This window comes from Lepisosteus oculatus, chromosome 5 (assembly GCF_040954835.1).
Source record: "Lepisosteus oculatus isolate fLepOcu1 chromosome 5, fLepOcu1.hap2, whole genome shotgun sequence".
NCBI lineage: Eukaryota > Metazoa > Chordata > Actinopteri > Semionotiformes > Lepisosteidae > Lepisosteus > Lepisosteus oculatus.
The window spans coordinates 9476483-9496798 of NC_090700.1; the positions used below are offsets into that span (position 1 = coordinate 9476483).

The 20316-nt window shown below is 38.3% G+C and overlaps 1 protein-coding gene across 4 annotated transcripts in view; it reads left to right on the plus strand.

The window, feature by feature from the left end:
- The window catches only part of rab6a (RAB6A, member RAS oncogene family), a 38805-nt gene that overhangs the window by 8765 nt on the left and 9724 nt on the right, over positions 1-20316 (plus strand). For 2 of the 4 annotated variants that reach the window (XM_015341593.2, XM_006627798.3), the window contains exons 2-4: positions 16467-16525; positions 18150-18203; positions 18996-19101. In XM_015341593.2, coding sequence (XP_015197079.1) covers positions 16467-16525; positions 18150-18203; positions 18996-19101 — 219 coding nt within the window. Of the gene's footprint in view, positions 1-16466; positions 16526-18149; positions 18204-18995; positions 19102-19181; positions 19288-20316 lie in introns of all 4 variants that reach the window. The other 2 variants (XM_006627797.3, XM_006627799.3) reach the window with 1 other exon arrangement.

Consider the following 20316-nt stretch of genomic DNA (forward strand, 5'->3'; position numbering starts at 1 on the left):
CTCTCAGAAGAATACATATTTCTTAGCATTGTGTAACCTGTGGTCTGTATTATTTATAAATCTTGAAACTGCATAATTCTGCATTGTGGTGGGTTGAAAGTATTCTGGCAGGCAGCACTAATATGTTATTACACTTTGATAGGAACATAAAGGGAGTGAAAAGCCCCAGGACAGAAGTTTAACATTGTCATCCTCTCATCCTAAGAGGTTGCATTTACACATTTTATATGTGTATAATACATATTGAGCATCAAAATAAATATCACTCTATTTCTGTAAGTATAGTACACAGAAAAAATACAAAATATACAGGTTTTGCATCTTGACAAAAGAATTTTGGCATCTTTCCGTGATTGGCTCTGGTATACTTGCTCCATAGCCACAAAATCATCGCATTAGTGAGAGCACGGCTGGCAAGATTAATTCTGTTGAATATTAAGAAGCCTCCATGCCCCAATATCAAGAGGAAAATGCCTTTGTATCAATGATATGTAGGACCCGGACCTCAGATGGACTCTCCAGCAGTGGAGCCAAATCCTCTTTAGCAGTGAATCAAGGTTTTGTGTAGACCATATTGACTGACTTCATCGTGTACGTGCGGAACGCTACTCTTAATTGTTGTGTACAACGTACAGATCGATGGGGAGGTCCGAGTGTGATGGTCTGGGCAGGAGTCTCTGATTGCTACAGAACTCCACTTACAGTGATTAATGGCAGCCTGACTGCAGGGTGCTACATTGATCAAGTCCTGGGACCTCGCCTGCTGTACTTCCTCTGGACTCACCCTAATGGAATGCATGTCCTCTTTCTGATCTTGTAACACTGGCTCTCTTGCAAGAAGAGAATGTGCCGGTTGTGCTGCAGATGCCCTGTTCGCCATATTGAACATTTGTGGGAAGGGTTGGCATGATATGTGACATGAAGACACTCAAAACCTTCAGTTAAAAAAGCCTCAGTTAACCTGCAATATGCCGTCACTTTCCTGATGATCATTTTGAGGATTTGTTGCAGTAGTGATAACTTTTTTGTTCTCAATATCTGTATATATGAGATAAGATGTTGTAGGTTCTTGTTTCTTTCTAACCTGGATTTTATACACCAAAGTACTGGGAGCCTGTGGAAAATTGACAGATGCTTTGCGCAAATAATTTTATTTTTTATCTATATCTTTTTTTAAACTTATTAGCCTTGATTTATTAATGTAGACTAGAAAGGGTAAATAAACTGTGAGTATGTTCTTTGATCCTTTGTGACAATGTGTGAGAAGTTCTTGTTGTACAAAATTATTTCTCTTAGCACCGACAAATTCTTCTCCTGGTGTTGCACATTAGGAGGGCACATTAAGGATAAGGAGTGATTTTTAAATGTTTGGACCTCTTGTTGCATTCCCCACCTTCGTTATCAGCAGGATTTGTATGTCTCTGACTCATTCTTCGAGTGCTGCAACCAAAGCTGCCAAACGTGTAATGCATAACTAAAGAAACACCTGTCTATCCCTTCTGTTGGGTTTTCTCCTAAGCGAACAGTGTCAGAGCTAAGCCCAGACTGAGTTTGTCAAATCTAGACCTGTGAAAAGGTTAGGAGTTGCCTGGAGGATACCTTTGCTGGTTCTGCCATGAACAGAGACATTAAAGCGAATATGGATCAGAAACGATTCTCCAGGCGATTCCTAACCTTAGTTCCTTTAGTGCTGGTATAGAAATTGTAATAGCTGAATGAGCTTTGATAACAGGTGGCTTAGGAACAGAGTAAAATAAATTATACAATACCATTTTAAACCTCTGTCGTGTCTGTTTTGTGCTGTGAAAACAAATGCTTGAGCTACTTGAAGTAAAGTATTGAATTATAATCGTTACCCAATTAAAGGCAGTACTCTAATCACTAGAAGTTTTTCATGATAGTGTAATCCTTACTTGGTTCTCAACAAAGTCTGTAATTTCTTTGTGATAGCTATGCTATTTAACTTATAGTGTGGAATGTAATTACTTATTGAAGTACTAATATTCCACATTTTAAGTCAAACATTACAATGTAGAAGTCTCTGCTATTGGTATGATTACCAGCTGACATTAACAAACCATGTGAGAGCCCATGTATTATTTAAGAGTATTTAAAAGAGATCTTAAGAGATATTTCTAAAATAGATCATTAGAATTTCAGTGCCTGCAAACACTTCTCTCCTTTCTGCCTTCCTAAAAGGCTCATTTTAGCATTGTCTATGTGAATGAGATTTTACCGGTCATCAATTCCAGTATTCACCTGTCTGACAGCTCTGTAAACTACTGACTGCTTAAATGTCAAAATCAGTTAGCTAATCCCTCCTTTCAATGCATTGTTTCCTTAAGTCCATTTAAACCCCTTTCCAAGTAATATGCAGTTTGGGGGGAAATGAATCTCTGAGGTGCTCAGAACTGTGTTCACGAACACCCACAGTTCTTGACACTCCAGACGACTTGAGAACTCTTGAGGCCTGCAGAGAGGGAATACTTGAAAAATAAAGCATTTGAAATTTAACAAAAACTGGAAATAAGACTGAAGCACCATTTCCAATCTACTAGTTAACGCAAGTGATGGATAATTAACTTATCTTGTTCAGTCTCATCCAATCAGGATTTTTATCCTGGTATTTCTCTTTTGGCCACCAATATCCGTTGAACAATATGAGGAAATGGTTAGGTTTCATGACAGCCAGCACGCATGTCTAGTGAAAATGCACAAATCTTGCAGCAACCTTTGACCCAGGCAGATATCAAATTTTCCCTGTGCTTTCAAACCACTGAAACGTTCTCGGTTTTAAAATTGTAAGCTATGGCTGACACGAACGTGTATAAATGTGTTTGTGGGAGCCCCTTTGCTGGCTGAGCCCAGGTAAGGCTTGTCTGAGGAATGCCTTTCCTTCCTTCTTTCTGTGATGGGTTTGTTTCGAAGAACAGCACAGGGGGAAAGGAGGTCTTGTAAGAACGCAGCATTGCCATTGTAGTTATTGGAAGCCGCGGTGTGGAAATTTACACAGGAAATGGGAGTGGAAACAGAATAAACCAGCCCTGGGGAAAAGGTAACAGCTAAGCAGCTAAGGCAGGTAATAAACACGGCGGCTGTGCTGCCCCAGAGGAAATTCACTTTCGGGAGAGCAGGCTGTAATATTTTGAGAGGTGCCTGGTCCAGTTGTGGAGAAGCTCAGGAGCGAGTGGGTGTAAGTTCCCATAGAGGTATAGGCCTATAAATTGGCAGCAGTGCTTTTGAATAATTAAAAGTTGCTGGGAAAGAAAGAGAAAAGGGGGCAGCTTAAAATCGCAATGCTGGGAAGAAAACCAAGGCATACGGACCGGTTCCTTGTCAAGAGTGTACCGAGAAGCAGATACTGGGGTTTTCTGAACTGGTCCATTTGTGAAGGGAGTGGTAGTAATTGACATTCTAGATCATTTAAATTTATCCTAGATGTATCGAAGTGGTATGAAATCCTAGTTTCCCGTGATAGGGAAAGTTGACATTTTTTCCAAAACTGTGTTTTTACAGTAGCATTACTCCTTAAATTGTACTGTTAGACTTTTTTCTGCAGAAGCTGGAAATGGCCCACAGTGATGATGCCACGTGTGCACAACATGGACCTAAAGTTTCTCTAATTGCTACTTGCTTTCCTGGTGTAGAGGCGAGTATTGTCAGCCTGTGACTGGGACTTCCACTGTGGCAGGCAGCAGTGGGGGGCAAGGAGGGAGAACGACAGAAAACCACTTGCCACTTGAGTGTCAGCAATACAGAGCGCCTTGCGTCCGACCTTGAGACTCAAAGGATGGTTAAATCTTTTTACATCAGGACTGCGTGCTTGAAAAAAGACTCTAAAGACAGTGTTTCGCCTCAGAAACCCTGCGTATTTTCCATCATGTCCTGAAACTGCCAATTTCAGAACTCAAATGAATAAAATGCTTTGGAGGCCATTGCAATGGTGCAGGATTTTCAATGGTACTTAGAGTACACAAGGACCTGCATACAAGCATTGAAAGAGGTTTTGATTTCTGTTTTAGGGGATGAAATGACTGAACACTTTCATACGTACAACATTTCACCTGCCCTTGGCTTTTTACTACAGATTCAGAAGAGTCCTGTATATGCATTTCCATTCCTTCTTAATGTTGCATTTTACAAAAACACAAATTCATGTATAGTGTTGAGATTTAGAAATTTGCTTGTATTATCTGAATGTTTATTAACATTTTGACATTTATTGACATTTTATTTTTTAATGCAGACATTTTCCATGTAACAACAGTTGGACATCTTCATATGTTTTTTGCTTTTATATCATCTATCTTTACCTAAAATATTATTCCATTATTGAAATGAACCTTTTCTGCTTTACCTGAAACCCACTGTGACACAATCTTTTTAATATCTCGGAAGGTCAAACCAATTTTATGCTGAGTGAATCAAATCTCCATTAGATGACAGTTTTCTGGATTTTAAAGTAGGATTATGGCTCTCTGATTCCCATGCCTCTGTTCACAGTATTTGTAATACATAACAAAAATAAAAAATAGCAGCAAAATATTGGTTATGTTTTTTCACGCCATACACCTCTTTTGATAATTTTACGAAGAATGTGTGCTTCATCTAAGCTGTCAGATTCAGCAATTCTCTGCTACATGTTGTCTTTGATACCAGAGAGTTTTTATGATTTACAGGTCATGATCATGACTTAGAATCATGACGGGTCATGACTTAGAAACAATACATAATCAAATGGCAAATCCTTCTGTAAGTAATTTTGAAAATGTACAATGTTTCTTTTTTTTTATTTCACTCACTGCATTACATAGCCTGTTGAACCCTACCAATATGTTAATGCTTGAGGAGTAAAAAAAACATAACTGTAGGACTTTTAACTTTACTGTGTTTACAAATCTATTTGACTGTTTTTTAGAAAACCTCACTGATTAACATTGATTACAAAATCAATGTTATAATCATACCTTGAGTGCATAATCTGATATTTAAAATTCCCCTGAATACATCAGCCCATGAATTTCTGTTATCTGCCTTCAGTAGATTTGGGTAAGAAATGAAAATGTAATCAAACACAGGCTTTTTCTTTCTGCCTCTGACTGTTGATTTGTGCTGTTTGTTCCAGCACACTATAACTGTAGCACTGTTAACGTAGGTTGGTTTCCTGCTCCTCTGGGAAATGTTATTTTAAATAATTAAAGTGTGGATGTGTAGTTATACTGTCAATTTCCTGGGTAGCATGGCCACTGATCTTCAGTATGTGAAACACGCCATTCGAAAATCATGTTGAATTGTGAACTCTGAAATCTCTAAAGGATTCAAAATAACTGATTATTTTTTACACAGTACTCAAGCCTTTCTTTGAAAACATCTGTTTATGAAGTGTTGTATTTTAAAAAAATATAATCCATTATATATAATCCATATATATTATAATCTATTTTATAATAAATATTTTAATTTTAATCTATCTATAGACATGTTTATTAATAAGGCACATCCACTATTTGGATCAATCATGATGCTAAACCATTAATATGTATGCTGGCTATTATACAGTATCTGCTATAGGCTTTGTACTACACGGTAATGCACAGTGGAGGTTTTGTCAATGATTCTATCACCATTCTAAAATCACCTAGGTTTTTCTAAAATAAAACCATTCACAGGCTACAATTATCGTTAAGGGGAGAAAAGGATACATATATTTGTATGTGTGAAGCAGCAAAACGCTTTCTCACATTGCATATAATTAGGCAGTCTGGGAGGAAGAATGGATAGCTGCTGTGTTATCAGAGAAGCCTGAAATTACACTTGTCTGGTTAGGAAGTGTCATTCATACAGCAAGATTAACTTTAAATAAGACCACATGAAGGGACTGAGTATCTCCTGATACTGTTGGAACTTGTTTCTCGATCATGATCATGAACAGAGAGGTTACATGTTAGCAGGAATCTACTATCTATGCCTACTTGGATATGGTGTTTCATATATTTGGGTAACTCTTACGTGATTAATATATTCTGCTTTCTCCACCAAAGTTTGAATATCGAGAAAATGCTGCTATCTATCCCAGTGAATTGAACTGATTGCTTGTTTTTATCGTTAAAAAACATCTTTGTGTTTTAAATTGGTGCCGTGTGAAAGCATCACATAAAAGAAGAAACTGCAGAGCCCATTAACGTGCTCTGTATTTAGATGGTTTATATGCCCCAGCTGTGCAGTGAAATATCTTCCCCTACATCAGTGTGACAAAAAGTCATTTTCAGCTGGAATCCATCTTCACACACCCTCTGGAGCCTTATTAAAGCTACAGTATACTGCAGTGCTGGACCGTGTAGTTGTCCACACACCGGAGGATTTAATTTTAGAAGCCCTCTGCAAATCACTGCCTTCTATACAATTCTTCTTAAAGCCATCTATTCTCTAGTGCTGGGAATGTCCTGATACACAGATTTTCACAACCAGTGTCAGAAAGTGGGAAAGGAATAGCCAGGTTCTTGGCTATAATTCATAATATTTTTAATAAACAAATTCTGCATTGATTTTTGACCGGTGTGCACATTTTGAAAGTCAAAAGCATGCCATTGTATTGTGAATTGGTTAATGATGCTTAAAGCGGATTCCCACATTGCCCTCATATCCAGTGGGATGTGTTTATGATGAGCTCCTGTGTGTGATACAGTGTGAAGTGGAATTTTCTAGCCTCTCCACATTTGTTCACATTGATACTTTGTTCTTCAGCTAGATTAGGCAAAGGTGTTGTTTTCCTTCAAGTGCTGCAGGCTTGCTAAAGTAGGTCATGTCAGCATCTGCAATGTAATGAATCCAGGTGTTTGGCTATTATTCTTTATGATAAATTTCCTTTGAAAAGTAAGGCTCTTTTTTACCTTAGCTTTCTTAACTCTCATCTGTGAGTCTTCTTAAATGCAGTGAAACGTAGTTTGTTGGCTTGTATAATGATCATAATGCCTTGCTACACCTTTTACTTTTGCTTTATTAAATTCCTCCGTTGATGTAGTTGGGTGATAAGTTCTCAGATATAATCATTCCTGAACTGTATCCAGGAGGATTGTGAAACTATCCAGACCTTGCGCAGCATGGTATGTTTTAAAGTCATCAACTACTTTAATTGATCACAGTGAGAGAGAGTATGAATTACGTTCTGTAATTAGGTATGTGACTGGATCTCTTAAAAACATTTTTGCTGGATTCTCGTTTCTGAATTTTTTCATATTACTAACTTTGAGTGGAAAAAAAATTGCAATCAACATTTTTTCCCTTCTTATGCCAGAAAATAAAATTCCAGTTTCATTGTCTCCAGCCTCATTTGTGTTCCAAAGCGCCGTGTTAAATAACACAGTTTACTCGTTTAATGAGCCTGCTGCTGGGACTAATCACACACTCATTGCAGCAGATTCTCTGATGTCTGCTGTGACAAAGAAGTAATGACATTTAAATTTAATTAAACTAGTCTGCCTAAAATGTGCAGCAGACAGACACCCTCAAGGCCTGGGAAGAAAGAACACCCACGATTTCTATGAGCGGGTTGGCAAGCTATTAATAAAAAAACCCAACAGGTTCTCATTCCTTCACAGGGTCTTCAGAAGAGCCAGTCATGGAGATGGCTGGTGCCTCAGTTGTTTTATTGTCCCTCAGCTCACCGGCGCTTAACAAAGATGTAGAACAAAATTGTTTATTATGGTGGAATTGCAGGGATTAGCGCCCCATTAAGCTTGCTTAAAGTTTATGTATACAGTATTTCTGCATGAGGCCAACAGGCCCAGGGCAAAGACCTCTCTGGACCTCTCTGATTCGCAAATTATAAATGAATATGGACATCCATGCGAATTATCCCCTATTGTGTTAAGAGTGGGAAGAAAGGAAAGGTTTTAATTCTTAAGTTTTTAAATCAAATTATGTTTTTCATGTGCATTTTGATCATGTAGTACAGTATATTGACTTGCATTTGTTTTGCCATTACCAACGATTACATGTGGCCTCTGTGAGTTACAGACCCAAACCCTCCTCGATTTAAAAACAAACAGCTGTCTGCATCCTATAGTTAATGTTAATTTAACTTTTCACTGTGTTTTTTTCGCACTTGTCTCGCATCAAGATGCTCAAAATATTTCCAGTCCCGGTCATGCATGCACAAAACCCCAGGAGTGGCAACGTGCAGAGCTCCTATGTCTGGAAGATGCTGTGTCAAGGCTTATCTGCAATTTTGTTGCCATCTATTCCTGACAATGGTGTCTTCTGGGAAAAGAGACCATGGCTTCAGTGCAATCAGTGCATCTACAAGAAAATAAGAATTCTGTGCAGAATAGAGTGAACCTTTCCTCAAGAGCTTAACGTTCATGTCTTTGTGGATGATTCCTCACATTCACTTTTTGAAGGCGATTTTGCGAGCTGCCCTTATTGTCTGCTGTAAATGGCTCCTGCTTCTTCCTGTTTCTGAACAAATGGGATGACGTACTACAGAGGAGGGATGATGAGGAGGGATGTTGGGGGAAGGACTGAAGCTGTCATTACTCCAGTGCCTTTTTATCCCGCACTCAATCCCTCTATCCTGCAACATGGTCTGCTAATAAATATTCATAAGGGCCTTCTTCCATCGCACCAGCCTTTGCCTGTGTGTCAGTGGTGCGTGCGGTAGGGCTGTAGACACAGTGGGTTGTGGAGAGTCTCCATGGGACGCTGGCTTGTCTCAGCCCCTGGGCATGTCCAGAGAAAGCACAGCATGAGGTCTTTTTAGTCACATTAACACCAGGATTCTGGGTTACGGCACAATGAAGTTGTTACACCTCCTGCAATGTGTCATGTCTGATTAACAAAGCAGCAGATTCAAAGGAGCAGCACAAATGTGCAATATTATGTGAAGTAATCAACACAGTTTTCCTTGAACCTAGGTGCTGCAGATGGGTTTGGTCCAGTACTGTCTTACAGTGAACTAAGGCATGCAGGATTTGCATAAAAGCACACAAGGAAACCCAGTATGATTCAATAAGTAAAGGTTTTGGCTGTTTGTCAATACGTTCTTCAAAGATGCTGTCATATTTAATAAGAGAAAAGGAATAGTTTTTGGGTGTAGTTTTCCTTGACAGTCTTCTGCAAATTTCTTATTTACTGATGTGCGTAGATCATTTATATGCTTAAAATGTCACTAGTAACAGAAGAGCCATTTGCTGTGTAACTGGGAGCATAGAGCCTCGTTTAAGAATGGTTGTTTGAGGCCTTGATAAATCTCTTTAAAATTTTAATTTTTGTTTAATATTATTAATGCTCATGAGGTACTTCCATTGAATATTTTACTGTTGTCTATCTTGTTTTTGCTTTTATACAGCAGCTTCTTCAGTAACATCATGTAGACCTAACTAATTTAGTAAACAATAGGAAACAATAAAAATTAAATATTCTCTACCACTTGGTAATTTGCTTCTGTTACTAGAGGCATCCCAGTTTTTTAAATTATCAGCAGTGACGATGGCTTTCTCCTTCACTGTCTATTGTGAAGACTTTTTTAAAGATCAATTTCCATTGAAGCCGAATGGTAAGAGATTTCTACAGTGATACCTCTGACAGATGTAATCCAGATGCAAGTGGCCAACTAGTTATAATTTTGTGTTCGTGAGAAGCAGAAGAGTGGCAATCGCTTTATTTAGGATTTGCTTGTTGAAAGTCCCCAGGGCTTCACCCAAAGTTTTTTCTAAAGAGACGCTAGCAGAGAAGAATGTTGAAGTTCTCCGACTGCATTATTTAGGGAGGCATCAAATGTGGGAAATTGTTTTTCAATTATTTTAAAAGTGAAATTCGCGCTGGATTTACATTTCTCAAGTCCAAAGTCCAGTGCTCGAAAAGGGATACCTAATGTCCTTGGACATTATGTAAATGACAAAGAAAGTAGCCTAGTAATAAAATAAAGGAATTAATATAATAGAGGCAGTGGTTTAAATGACAGGCCCTGGGAAAATTTCTGTGGTGTAACTATCGAAAACCCATTTAACACTGAATGAATCGTTCAGTTTTACTCTTTTCTCCTCTCTGATTTTTCTTTAAAATCTCATTGTTGAGTATTTTTTTAAATATCACCTTTCATTGGTGTACTTTAAAACCACTAAGGAAAAAGTTAAAGTACCGTTTCAGTTAAATATTGAACTTGGAAAATAAAGGATGTCCATTTGTGCTTTGATATATAGGCAAATTTATTTAGTGTTATTGCTTCAGTTAATGTTCCTTTCCATGAGTCAGGATTGACCTCTGTAGGACTGTCAAAATGCTGCTAATCAAGAAACACTATACTGAATATTACTACATTGGGAACAGGTAAGTAATATTTATACAAAATGTGTTGTCATTTTCTATGTTAATGTTATGTCATTTGTCATGCGAGGAACTCAGGTACATATGACAAACGTGAACTCCACTTGATTAAAATATGAACTCATTGAAATGTCTGATTTAAAGAAAGTGACTCCAGATAGATACCCAAGAACTATTTTCACAAGAGAAATTACTTTGCAATTTTTATACATCTTCGCGCATCAAAAGCAATGATGTGGCGAACATATTGTGGTATTTGAAGGAGACAATATGATCTCCCTGGGCCACGTTATTAGATGATCACTTCCTGCAAGTCAGGTTATTTGTTTTTCTAAATCAAAGCCATTCAGATATTTTTATGCGATTCCCAACAATGCTGAAGTGCAATTTGAAGTGAGCTGCTGTGCTGTGAGTTTTGATTGTATTAATTTTAAAGATTTGTCAGTGAAGAACCTGGTGCAGCATTGCTGTGGAATGTTCTGTATTTGCTCTCACTCCTCTAAAAAGCTCCTGAGCCAAATGTCTGTTGCATTGTCTTTATTTTATTTTTTTAAAAGGCTGTGTGCCCTTTTCAGATGAGGGCTTTAATAGTGATGCAATCGTGGAAGAGCATTTCAGAAGAAAAGCCTGTTGTAGTAGTTAATCACTTGGGTCAAGGTCTCGAGTGAGACCACAGAGGTCAAAAGGGCTCTGATAGCTTATTTTGATTTTTAGAGAGGATTTTGCTATAGACACTCCAGGGAAATTTGGCTGATACTACTAAAAATGGTATAAAAAGAGACTGTTCTATGTATGGAGGATCAGTCAGGAATGGAAAATAAAATGGGCTGATGCACAAGATTGAGAGCAGATGTCATGGGACTTGTTCATGAGAGGGGAAAAATATTTTACCTTTGTTTTTTTTTTACTTCTATATTAGCTATCTTAAGCAGAACAGGATAAATCTCTTGGTAGTTCTAAGCAACTTTCTCACCATCTATGTGTAGGACAAAACAGAAGATCGTTGTTAAAAAAATCTATTTGATATGAATTAAATTGTAATTTCTTCCTTCTATACAAAATGTTTAATACAATTTTGAGATGAACACTGCTATTAATTCCACAGATCGTCTCTTTTTCTAATAATGCAGGTTGTCTAAAACTATACTGTAATTAGTATAATTGGACCACATTTGTATAGCCCAATCCTCATTTTAAATACTACTCAGCCTTTTGGATCAACTGTTGTTGGATTCCTGGGACTCTTGTATTAGAATAAACTGCGCTGTGATGTCCCGGACAAAAAAAGCCAATGTAGAAAACAGGTGTGGGTTGGGTTCCACTCCAGTTGCTGTTCTGAAGCACGTGCTTCATATTAAGGGTTTTTTTTTAGTAGCAGCAGCAGTAAGCTGTTGGCCTGCATCAGAGCTCCTGTAGTCCTCCAGTTTGTGTCCCATGGAGTCTATTGTTCCTTGAATTGTACAGGATGCAATCCAAGTAACATCAAACAGCTTTGGGAATTATAACTTGGTTATTTGGGCATAACTAAATAAGCAATTCTAGCAGACTGTTTCCAGAAAGTATTACAGCAAAACTGACATCTATCAGGTCCCTCTTGACATCATGCAATACACCAGGTTGTTTTAGTGAAATCGCAGAGATCACAGTGAAATGTGAAATATTAATCTTGTTACGCTTGTGGACCTGGTGGCTGAGGCAAGGAGATATTCTCATTGTTTATTATTGGAGATATTGAACTCCACTTTCCAAAAACCTGAAGCACAAGCTGTTTAATTTTTCAGCGTGTTTTCAAAATAGCCTTAACCATGGTATTGGGGAACGATCTCACAACCGGAGCTCCAACAGCAATTCAGTATTGGGTACCCCTCACCCCCTGCTCTGTTACACAATTTAAAAGTGTATTTTTATTGATACAGAAATATCAAAGCATATTTTATATCTTTTTTTAAAAGAAACCGTCCCTCGCAGAAAACCCAAGTTTCACACTTTTCACCTTCAGTTAGTTGCTCATAATTCACATCTTGCTGATTGCCTTTCTGATGCAATTGTCACCTGTTGCTGTCCCCCCAGTGTAATGGAAGCAGTACAGATTTTGCATGACCACTTGCCATGAGACAGCTGCCCTGACTCCTGATTCTCAGGTTCTGTTGCCTTAGCTATCGGAGAAGCACGTGGATGGGACCTGGTGCAGTGCTGGAGAGAAATGAGAGCAGCTGTGTGGATCACCATGGCCATAATATCGGCTGTGATCCCGGAGCCTGTTGACCAGCAGTACCGCATGGCCAGGAATGGTTTACTTCATCTGTCCCTGGCTTATGGTTTAACTTGGACATTGATTTGGTCCAAGTGGGTACACAGCAAAACCAAGTGTTACACTCTAGATTATAATGATTAATTGTATTTATATAGCACTTTATATTCCAAAGGATACTAAAGCATTTCACCTATAGGAGAAGACCCATTTCATCTGCAACTGAACTGCTATACCTACTGTAAGTGGGCTTATTCATGTTATGAATATAATGGTGTATGGATCCATGCACCACATGTATTTCCCTGATAACCCAAATCACACACCACAATGATAAAAACAGTTAATAAGAGCCTCACGACTGCTGCGGTGCCACATGATTCATTTGCATCAGGCTTGCTTCATCATCAAGAAAAAGAAATTGTCATGTTTTGTCATCTTTCAGTTTACTTGTAAGTTTAGACTTTCATTGCACATGAAGGCTTTCTCGTGGTCACAGAACTTAATGGCGAAGACTAGATAATTCTAAGAACTTATTAAGGGGTCTTTTTGAACAATAGCTGCGACAAGAAGAGAATAGTAAGCAGATTGATTTTACCAAGCAGAAGGTCAATAGTCTTGTATTACTGCTTGGGACATTAATAACACAGTAGATTATAAAATCGATATACACTGTATAATAGTTAGTATCTTTAATCATTTGAATGTGAAGATGGCAAAATGTTGTTTTATAGAAATACTTGGGTCATATTTGCAGTGCAATCAGTGACAGTCAAGGGGTAATTTGTATCACTTTCCTGCCCTTCCTTAATGTCTTGCCATTTAAAAGACACCAGTATGATGTATCAAGATCAGGAGTATAGCAGGAATTGAGTAACATCTCCATGAGCAAAAGCTATCTTTTCTCTTGTTGCTATTTTATTATTAATAATCACTGATACTTGCTCTTGCCCTGTATGTGGAATCACAACCGTAATATTAAAAAAATAATTTATTTTATTTTTTTTGTCAGTGAGAAACCTCTTTCCTAAAGCCGGATAATAAAGGTTTAATATTTACATGGAAAAAGTTGAGGAAAACTAAAAATTAAGTCTGTCTGACTGCTCAGTGAAGATGTAAAATTATGCTGCTGTTTTGTGTGAGTCAACCACATTTTCAATAAGTGGTTAGTGTTTTATGAAATGGGGGGAAAAATACAGCATCAGTACATTTTCAGAGCCTAGTGGGGAAAAATAAAATGAGATCAATATACTTTTTTATTGTACACAGGGTTCTCTGTCTTTAGAGCTATTAGTTTTCCCAGTAATATATACAAAAATTTCCCTGTTCTTGCAATTTTGTTTTACATGTGCTTTGTCTGTAACTGTAGACGTGTGCTTTAGCCTATGGTAAGCAAAAACAAGAGTTTGAATAAAAGGAAATAAGCACTTCATTTCCTTTTAATTTTGAAGTGACATCAAAATTAATATCAAGATGATACACATGATCAAGGGACATTGTACTCTGAAAGAACTAACCATTTCATGTCAGTTAAGTTAGAAAAATAAAGCATTTTGCAATGACTCCTTTGCTTTAGCTGCTGTTGTGTGTTGTACAGCACTTTGAGTTTGTTGCAAAGCGTGAATAATGTTGTATTATTATATTCCGTTTCTAGTTAAACCGTTAGGCATGCCCCAACACTAGTAGGGAAGAGTCTTGTATACTGCTATTATACAGATCACAGTAGGACCTGCCGTTGTTACTTAAATGTTCGTTGTCACTGTATATACACTCAGCATATTTCCAATTGAAGAAGGCTTAACAGCCAGAACAGGTTTTTTTCTTTCTTCTTTTCAGCTTGGAATTAACCTTTACTCGTTCTCATATGTAGTAGTAATAGTTATAAATCCAGGTGGGTAGCTGCGTCAGCATGGGTACGCTGCAAAGGAACAAGTAATAGGTTTATTCCATGCTGAAAAGAGGAGAAGGCTCCACGGCCGAAACGTTGTGTTTTCTTTCTTCTCTTTTCAGCATGGAATAAACCTATGGCTCGTTCCTTCATAGCGATATAAATGTTTGTGGACTTTTTATTCTCACTCCTTGCAGAACCACGTTACTACAGTACGTGTCCGGGGAAGCTGACGGTTTGTTTCTCTGACGTTCCTGGTACTTCTGAAAACTTATTTTGTGACTTGTTTCAAGACTATTAAGAACATCAACATTTTAAGGCTGTACGTAGGGCTGGGCGATATGGCCTAAAATTTACATCACGGTATAATTTTAATTTTGTACGGTAACGATATATATCACGATATATGATTTTTTCTCATAATTCCAATAGAACATACTTTAAAAGACTTGGATAGTACGTTTTTGTTGTCTGGAGTTAACTATTAGGTTATTATTAACCCACGTGAACCCCGTAGCGTTACATTGGTGTCAGTAGTGGGATGGGATAGCCCTTCGCCGAGGACGGCAAGTTAAGCGGGGGAGAGTGTAACCCATACGGCCTCCATTGCTTGCGAGAGCTGAGCTGGCTTACCAGAGCGGTGACGTCACCGCCCTCCCCTGTGGATAGCAGGGGCCACAGCTGCTGTGCTGAAGGGAGATCTCTCTTTAGCTCAAGAGGCTGGGTCCCTGTTGAGTGACGCCGGAGGCCCAGGTTCGAGTGCCCAACGGTGGGGGGCCGACCTGATGCGGCAGCGGCGAGGGCGCCCGCGTGAACTCCGTAGCGTTACAATATCATTGGAGCTAAAATACGGCTGAATTTTAAACTATGACGGGTCAATAGTAAAAATGTCCAAACCCCGTTTTGCGACGATGCAGGCAGCACAATCTGTGTAAACATCAAAATCCATTCTCTACCGGTATAAAGGGTATAGCCAAATCCATATCGTCTGTACCGGTTATACCGCCCACCCCTAGCTGTACGTTTAAAATGAGGTCAAAAACATATCCATGAAGCTAATGAAGAGGATGCAAAATGTTATGCTGGTGATTATATCTGTCAAAGCTGCAAAGATGTATTTTGTATAAGCGAACACATCATCAATTCTTTGGAATTCCACACATTTGAGAAATTACCTGCAGCAATTTCCATCCGCTTACTTCTTCAGAAATGCTGTTTCAAAGGTGTTCATTCTTTAGAAACAGGTACAGTATATGCTCATAAAATTGTCTAGAGCTTTCAAATAACTTACCCTAAAAATTAAATGTTACCCTAAACTTTACTGCCAGCACTACTCTGATGCTCATGCAGAATTCTGTTTAAATAGTAATATTCAAAAAGTGCCTACTGTTAGCATCATAAAGTAGGGAGAATGGGGTAGGTTCAATTTACAGTGTATACGTTCTCTCAGAACAGTTAATTGGTGTGCGAGCTATAGGAACCAGTATAATACAAAAGACATCTGTTTTCTTAATCCTGCTTTATTAAATTTTTTTCAGTAACTTCACAGTGAAGATATAGTAATATCTTTATTCGTTGTGGTCAGTCTGAATCATCGACTGGCTTAGAAATGGTAGGCTTACTTAGTCTTTCCAAATGCAACTTGTGCAGCTAGACACTGTTTCTTTGTTCATATTTCAAACTGATTAGACTCCACAGTACACAGATTAAATTAATGAATTGTTGGCAAAAAGAAAAGGCAGTGACATTTGTTGTGCGTTGCACACTTTTAATTAAATTGTCATCTAAAACTGTCTCCATGCTAAAACTGTGAAATCGGTTTCTTGGGAGAATCACCTTCTATATTGATGAGCTGTCAGTGATATGGTGGAGCGGAGATCTTTATTAATTGTATTGCTAGACGCCATGTTATGTGTGCGTGCTTTGTTTTTTTTTTCAAATCATCACTCGTTATGAGTAGTTACATAATAGCTTACTGGTGTATAATAATTTCTTCTTTTCTAGTTGGAAAAACTTCATTGATCACCCGATTCATGTATGACAGTTTTGATAACACCTACCAGGTAAGTGTATGCCCTATTGTTCCTTTGGGTGTGTCTCTTTAATCTTGTTTCCCATTTTAATCATACTTATATTAGTTTTGTTAGGAGAGCAATGAAGTACAAATAAACCTTCAGAGGAACCGATCATTTCTGTAGCTAATTCACCAGTAGTTTTTTATGTGGGCTTATAGTTAATAAAATGTATTGTGCTTTTTGTCCATTGTTGTTTTTACATTGTTTCAGCACTGATTTTGATAAGGAGGCCAAGGAGGCACAGTCCTGCTGTCTGGGAATTGATGGCTGTTGCAATTGATGAATTTATTGAAAGAAGTCTTTTTCCCATCCAGAGTTGTTCATGTCATAAAGCATGTTCAACATACGATGTGTACATTTGAATCATGTTTGCACAGGTCTTTGCCTTCAAGTCCTAGGCCCTTTCACATTTATGCTCCAGGTTGATCCTGGACTGCTGCCACACAGCTGCCTTTTGTCAAGTTCAAACATTTCCAAGATGAAAAGGCAGCCCTCACCCAACCTACATTTTAGGTCACACCTTTAGACCCAAGTTGGGTAATTGCAGGATCAGGACCAACTTAACAACCTATGATTGCACAGCTGGTCACAGTCATTTATGTGTCCTATTATCAGTGAGAACATGTGGGAAAAAAACCCTTCACAAAAAAAGAAACTCGACACTATTGTACTTTCAAGGTAAACTTCCTTTTCATCAAGTCCTTTTTAATAATAAATCAGCAGCCCTTTAGTTTTTATTAGTAACAGTAATTGGTTAGAATTGTGCGTATCTGCGGCAGACAAATTACCGTATTGATCATCCCAAAAAAATCCCTAGTTATGCATTCACATTTTCAGAAAAATGAAGTATTCGTATTTTAGATAATGATGAAATGATCTGAGCTTTTTGATTGATCATTCATGGCTGACTGTGGTGTAGACTCAAGTGATTGCTGACAACCTGACTGCAGAGCGCTACATTGATCAATTCCTCGAAACGAACTTACTGCCTTTTCTGGCGGGCTCATCCAGACCTGACCATATTCCAGCAGCACAATGTATGTTCTCGTGCTGCTTATGAAACAGGGACTTTCTTATGAGATGATAATGTGACTGTCACTTTTATGAGATTATGCCCTACTCACCGGAGCTGAACACCAGGGAACATTTCTGGAATGATGTGTGGCATCTAGGTCTTGTGGATGGTGCTTGTCCAGGCTATGTGAGAGGAATGGGACAGAATCAACCCCAGAAAATATTGCGCGAAGCATGAATGAGATGAAGGGTTTTTAGGGCATCAGGCAGTGGCCACAGTTGCAACTAGACTGTCTTTTACCATATAGCCCTTTCAATAACAGATATTGAAATTGACCATATCTTCTCCTTTCAATTTGGGTGCACCTGAAGCAAAAAGTGTCATTTTTATGATAATTGTCTGAATCAGTTGCTTTTATAAGTGCATGTTTCCTTTGATGCCCAGTGTACACTGAGTCTTTTAAACAAAATCCTGTCTGGATTATTTTGTCTTTTTCATCATCAGTGTTGTTTTTCAGGGTTTTGGTATTCAGGGGCAGGAACTGTGTTGCGCCGCTATGCACTTCTCAATTACCTTTTCCTCTTTTTCCCTCCTCAGGCAACAATAGGAATAGATTTTTTGTCAAAAACAATGTACCTTGAAGACAGAACAGTAAGTGGCATTGAATGTTTTGTTTTGTTTTCAGAAATGATGCAGACATTTGATTTCTCAAGATGGTGCTGCCATGATTTGCTTATATATTGAATATTACTTGAAATAGGAGGTAGGAGTACATTCAAAAAATAAAATAAAAGAACGTACACTTTTGCCACTAAAGGTAACGCAAAACAGTGCTCTATAATGTGTGGGATATTTATCAATAGGTGAAGCTGAAATAGTAGCACTGCAGAAAGAAGTAAACCACAAGTCTTGTGTTCCTTTGTAATTTAAATGCAAGACAAGTGCTCATATACACAGATCCCTTTGCATTGTCTGCTCTCACAGTTTTAATTCAGCATTTGCTATCAGGGTGTTTTGAGCCTGCCATTTTGGCAGGGAAAGAACAAGCCCCGAGACTTGCCTGCACCTCATTTCCATATATTAGGCTGTTCATGTCATTAATTTTGATTGCTGCTGCTTCAGGGAATGATGTGTCCTTAAGCAAACTCCACATTTTTTTTGAAGGGTTTTCTTCAACCCTTTACTGCTCCCTTTTACCCCCGTCCCCAAGTTTTATATTATTTGTCTGTTCCAATCAGACTATTGGATGAAAAGGAATTTCTGAAAAGGTCTTCCTTCGTTACAAGACGCCTGTCTTTCTCATTTGCGTTATTCCGAACCCCTGCATGCCTTTTGCTTTTCATTTGGTCTTTTACCATGTTCTTTTTATCATGTTTTATTTCTTTGGTTTCGATTTTTATTTTTTCCTTTGTTCGTTCTGTATAATTTTTCCCCATCCCACAGATCAGGTTGCAGCTCTGGGACACTGCGGGCCAGGAGCGCTTCCGCAGCCTCATTCCCAGTTACATCCGCGATTCCGCTGCAGCTGTTGTAGTTTACGATATCACAAGTAGGTATCTCATTCCGGGGGTTCCCGTTTCTTATCGCTGCCTCTTTTTTTTTTTTGCTGTTGTCTACCTGATGTGCCAGGTGCGGCTGCAGCTGTGGGACACAGCAGGGCAGGAACGATTCAGGAGCTTGATTCCTAGCTACATTCGTGACTCCACTGTGGCAGTTGTTGTCTATGATATAACAAGTGAGTGGGGGTCCTTTTGATGTTCTGACAAATTTGGCTCCAGATCGGCATGGATTCATTTCTCTCTCCCCATCATTACTTCTTCCTCGAGGCCCACCGTAGTAAGGCTGTTCTTCGGTTTGTGCCCCTTTCTGGTTAAAGGGGTCAATTTCAAAGCGTTTTTGACATGAAAATTGTTTTCTGGGATTTAGATTTTTATTATGAGTGGAGAAGAATACAATTTGTTTTAGTTATGTAAAGTAATAGTGATATCACTTAACCAAGCCCACACCACTTTGCTTACTAGTCAGTTTCAGTACTAAATCTACATTATAATGTAATTGTTATGAGTAGAACAACTTGAATAATTTAATTGTCCCTTTAACATTTATACATAAACACAAGATTAGCCTAGTGATTGAATGTAGGCATACCTACAGAATGTAATTTTTCCTTTTTTTTTAAATAACAATGTTCAGTGAAGGTAACGACTATGTATTAAACACTTAGGAGATTTTAAATATTTCAGTGTAACACAGTGGAGGGGCTAGAAGTGCTTGCAGGTGTGTTCTGTTGGTCACTTCTTTAGCAGTACACCAGAGCTGAGGTGAGAGACAGAAAAGAATACCCTCCTTCCCCCTCCAAAATGAGTGGTATGAATATCATAGACCTAAATTATGGTTGCATATATATGTTAGGATTGTGATTTACAAGACTAGTAAATTGACCATAATAAGAGTAACATTCTGCAAAAGCAGTGTTGTTTTGGGTGACATTTTTTATAGGCTAAATTTAAAAATGTGCTTATTATCGGTATCTTATGGTATAAATCCAGATGCCTATATGATTTGCTGTACAGCCCACACAGGGCGGTGTAAATCCATTTGCTTGTTTTGTAATATCTTTATACACAACTTGAAGTTAAGTGTCCTTTGTCAAGGGATGGTGAACCCACCTTTATTATTCGAGGTAATAGATTGCTTTGTCAGGCTTCCCTTTTTACATATCTATTTTGTTATTCTTTATCGTCTGTCTTTAGGGACATTTCTG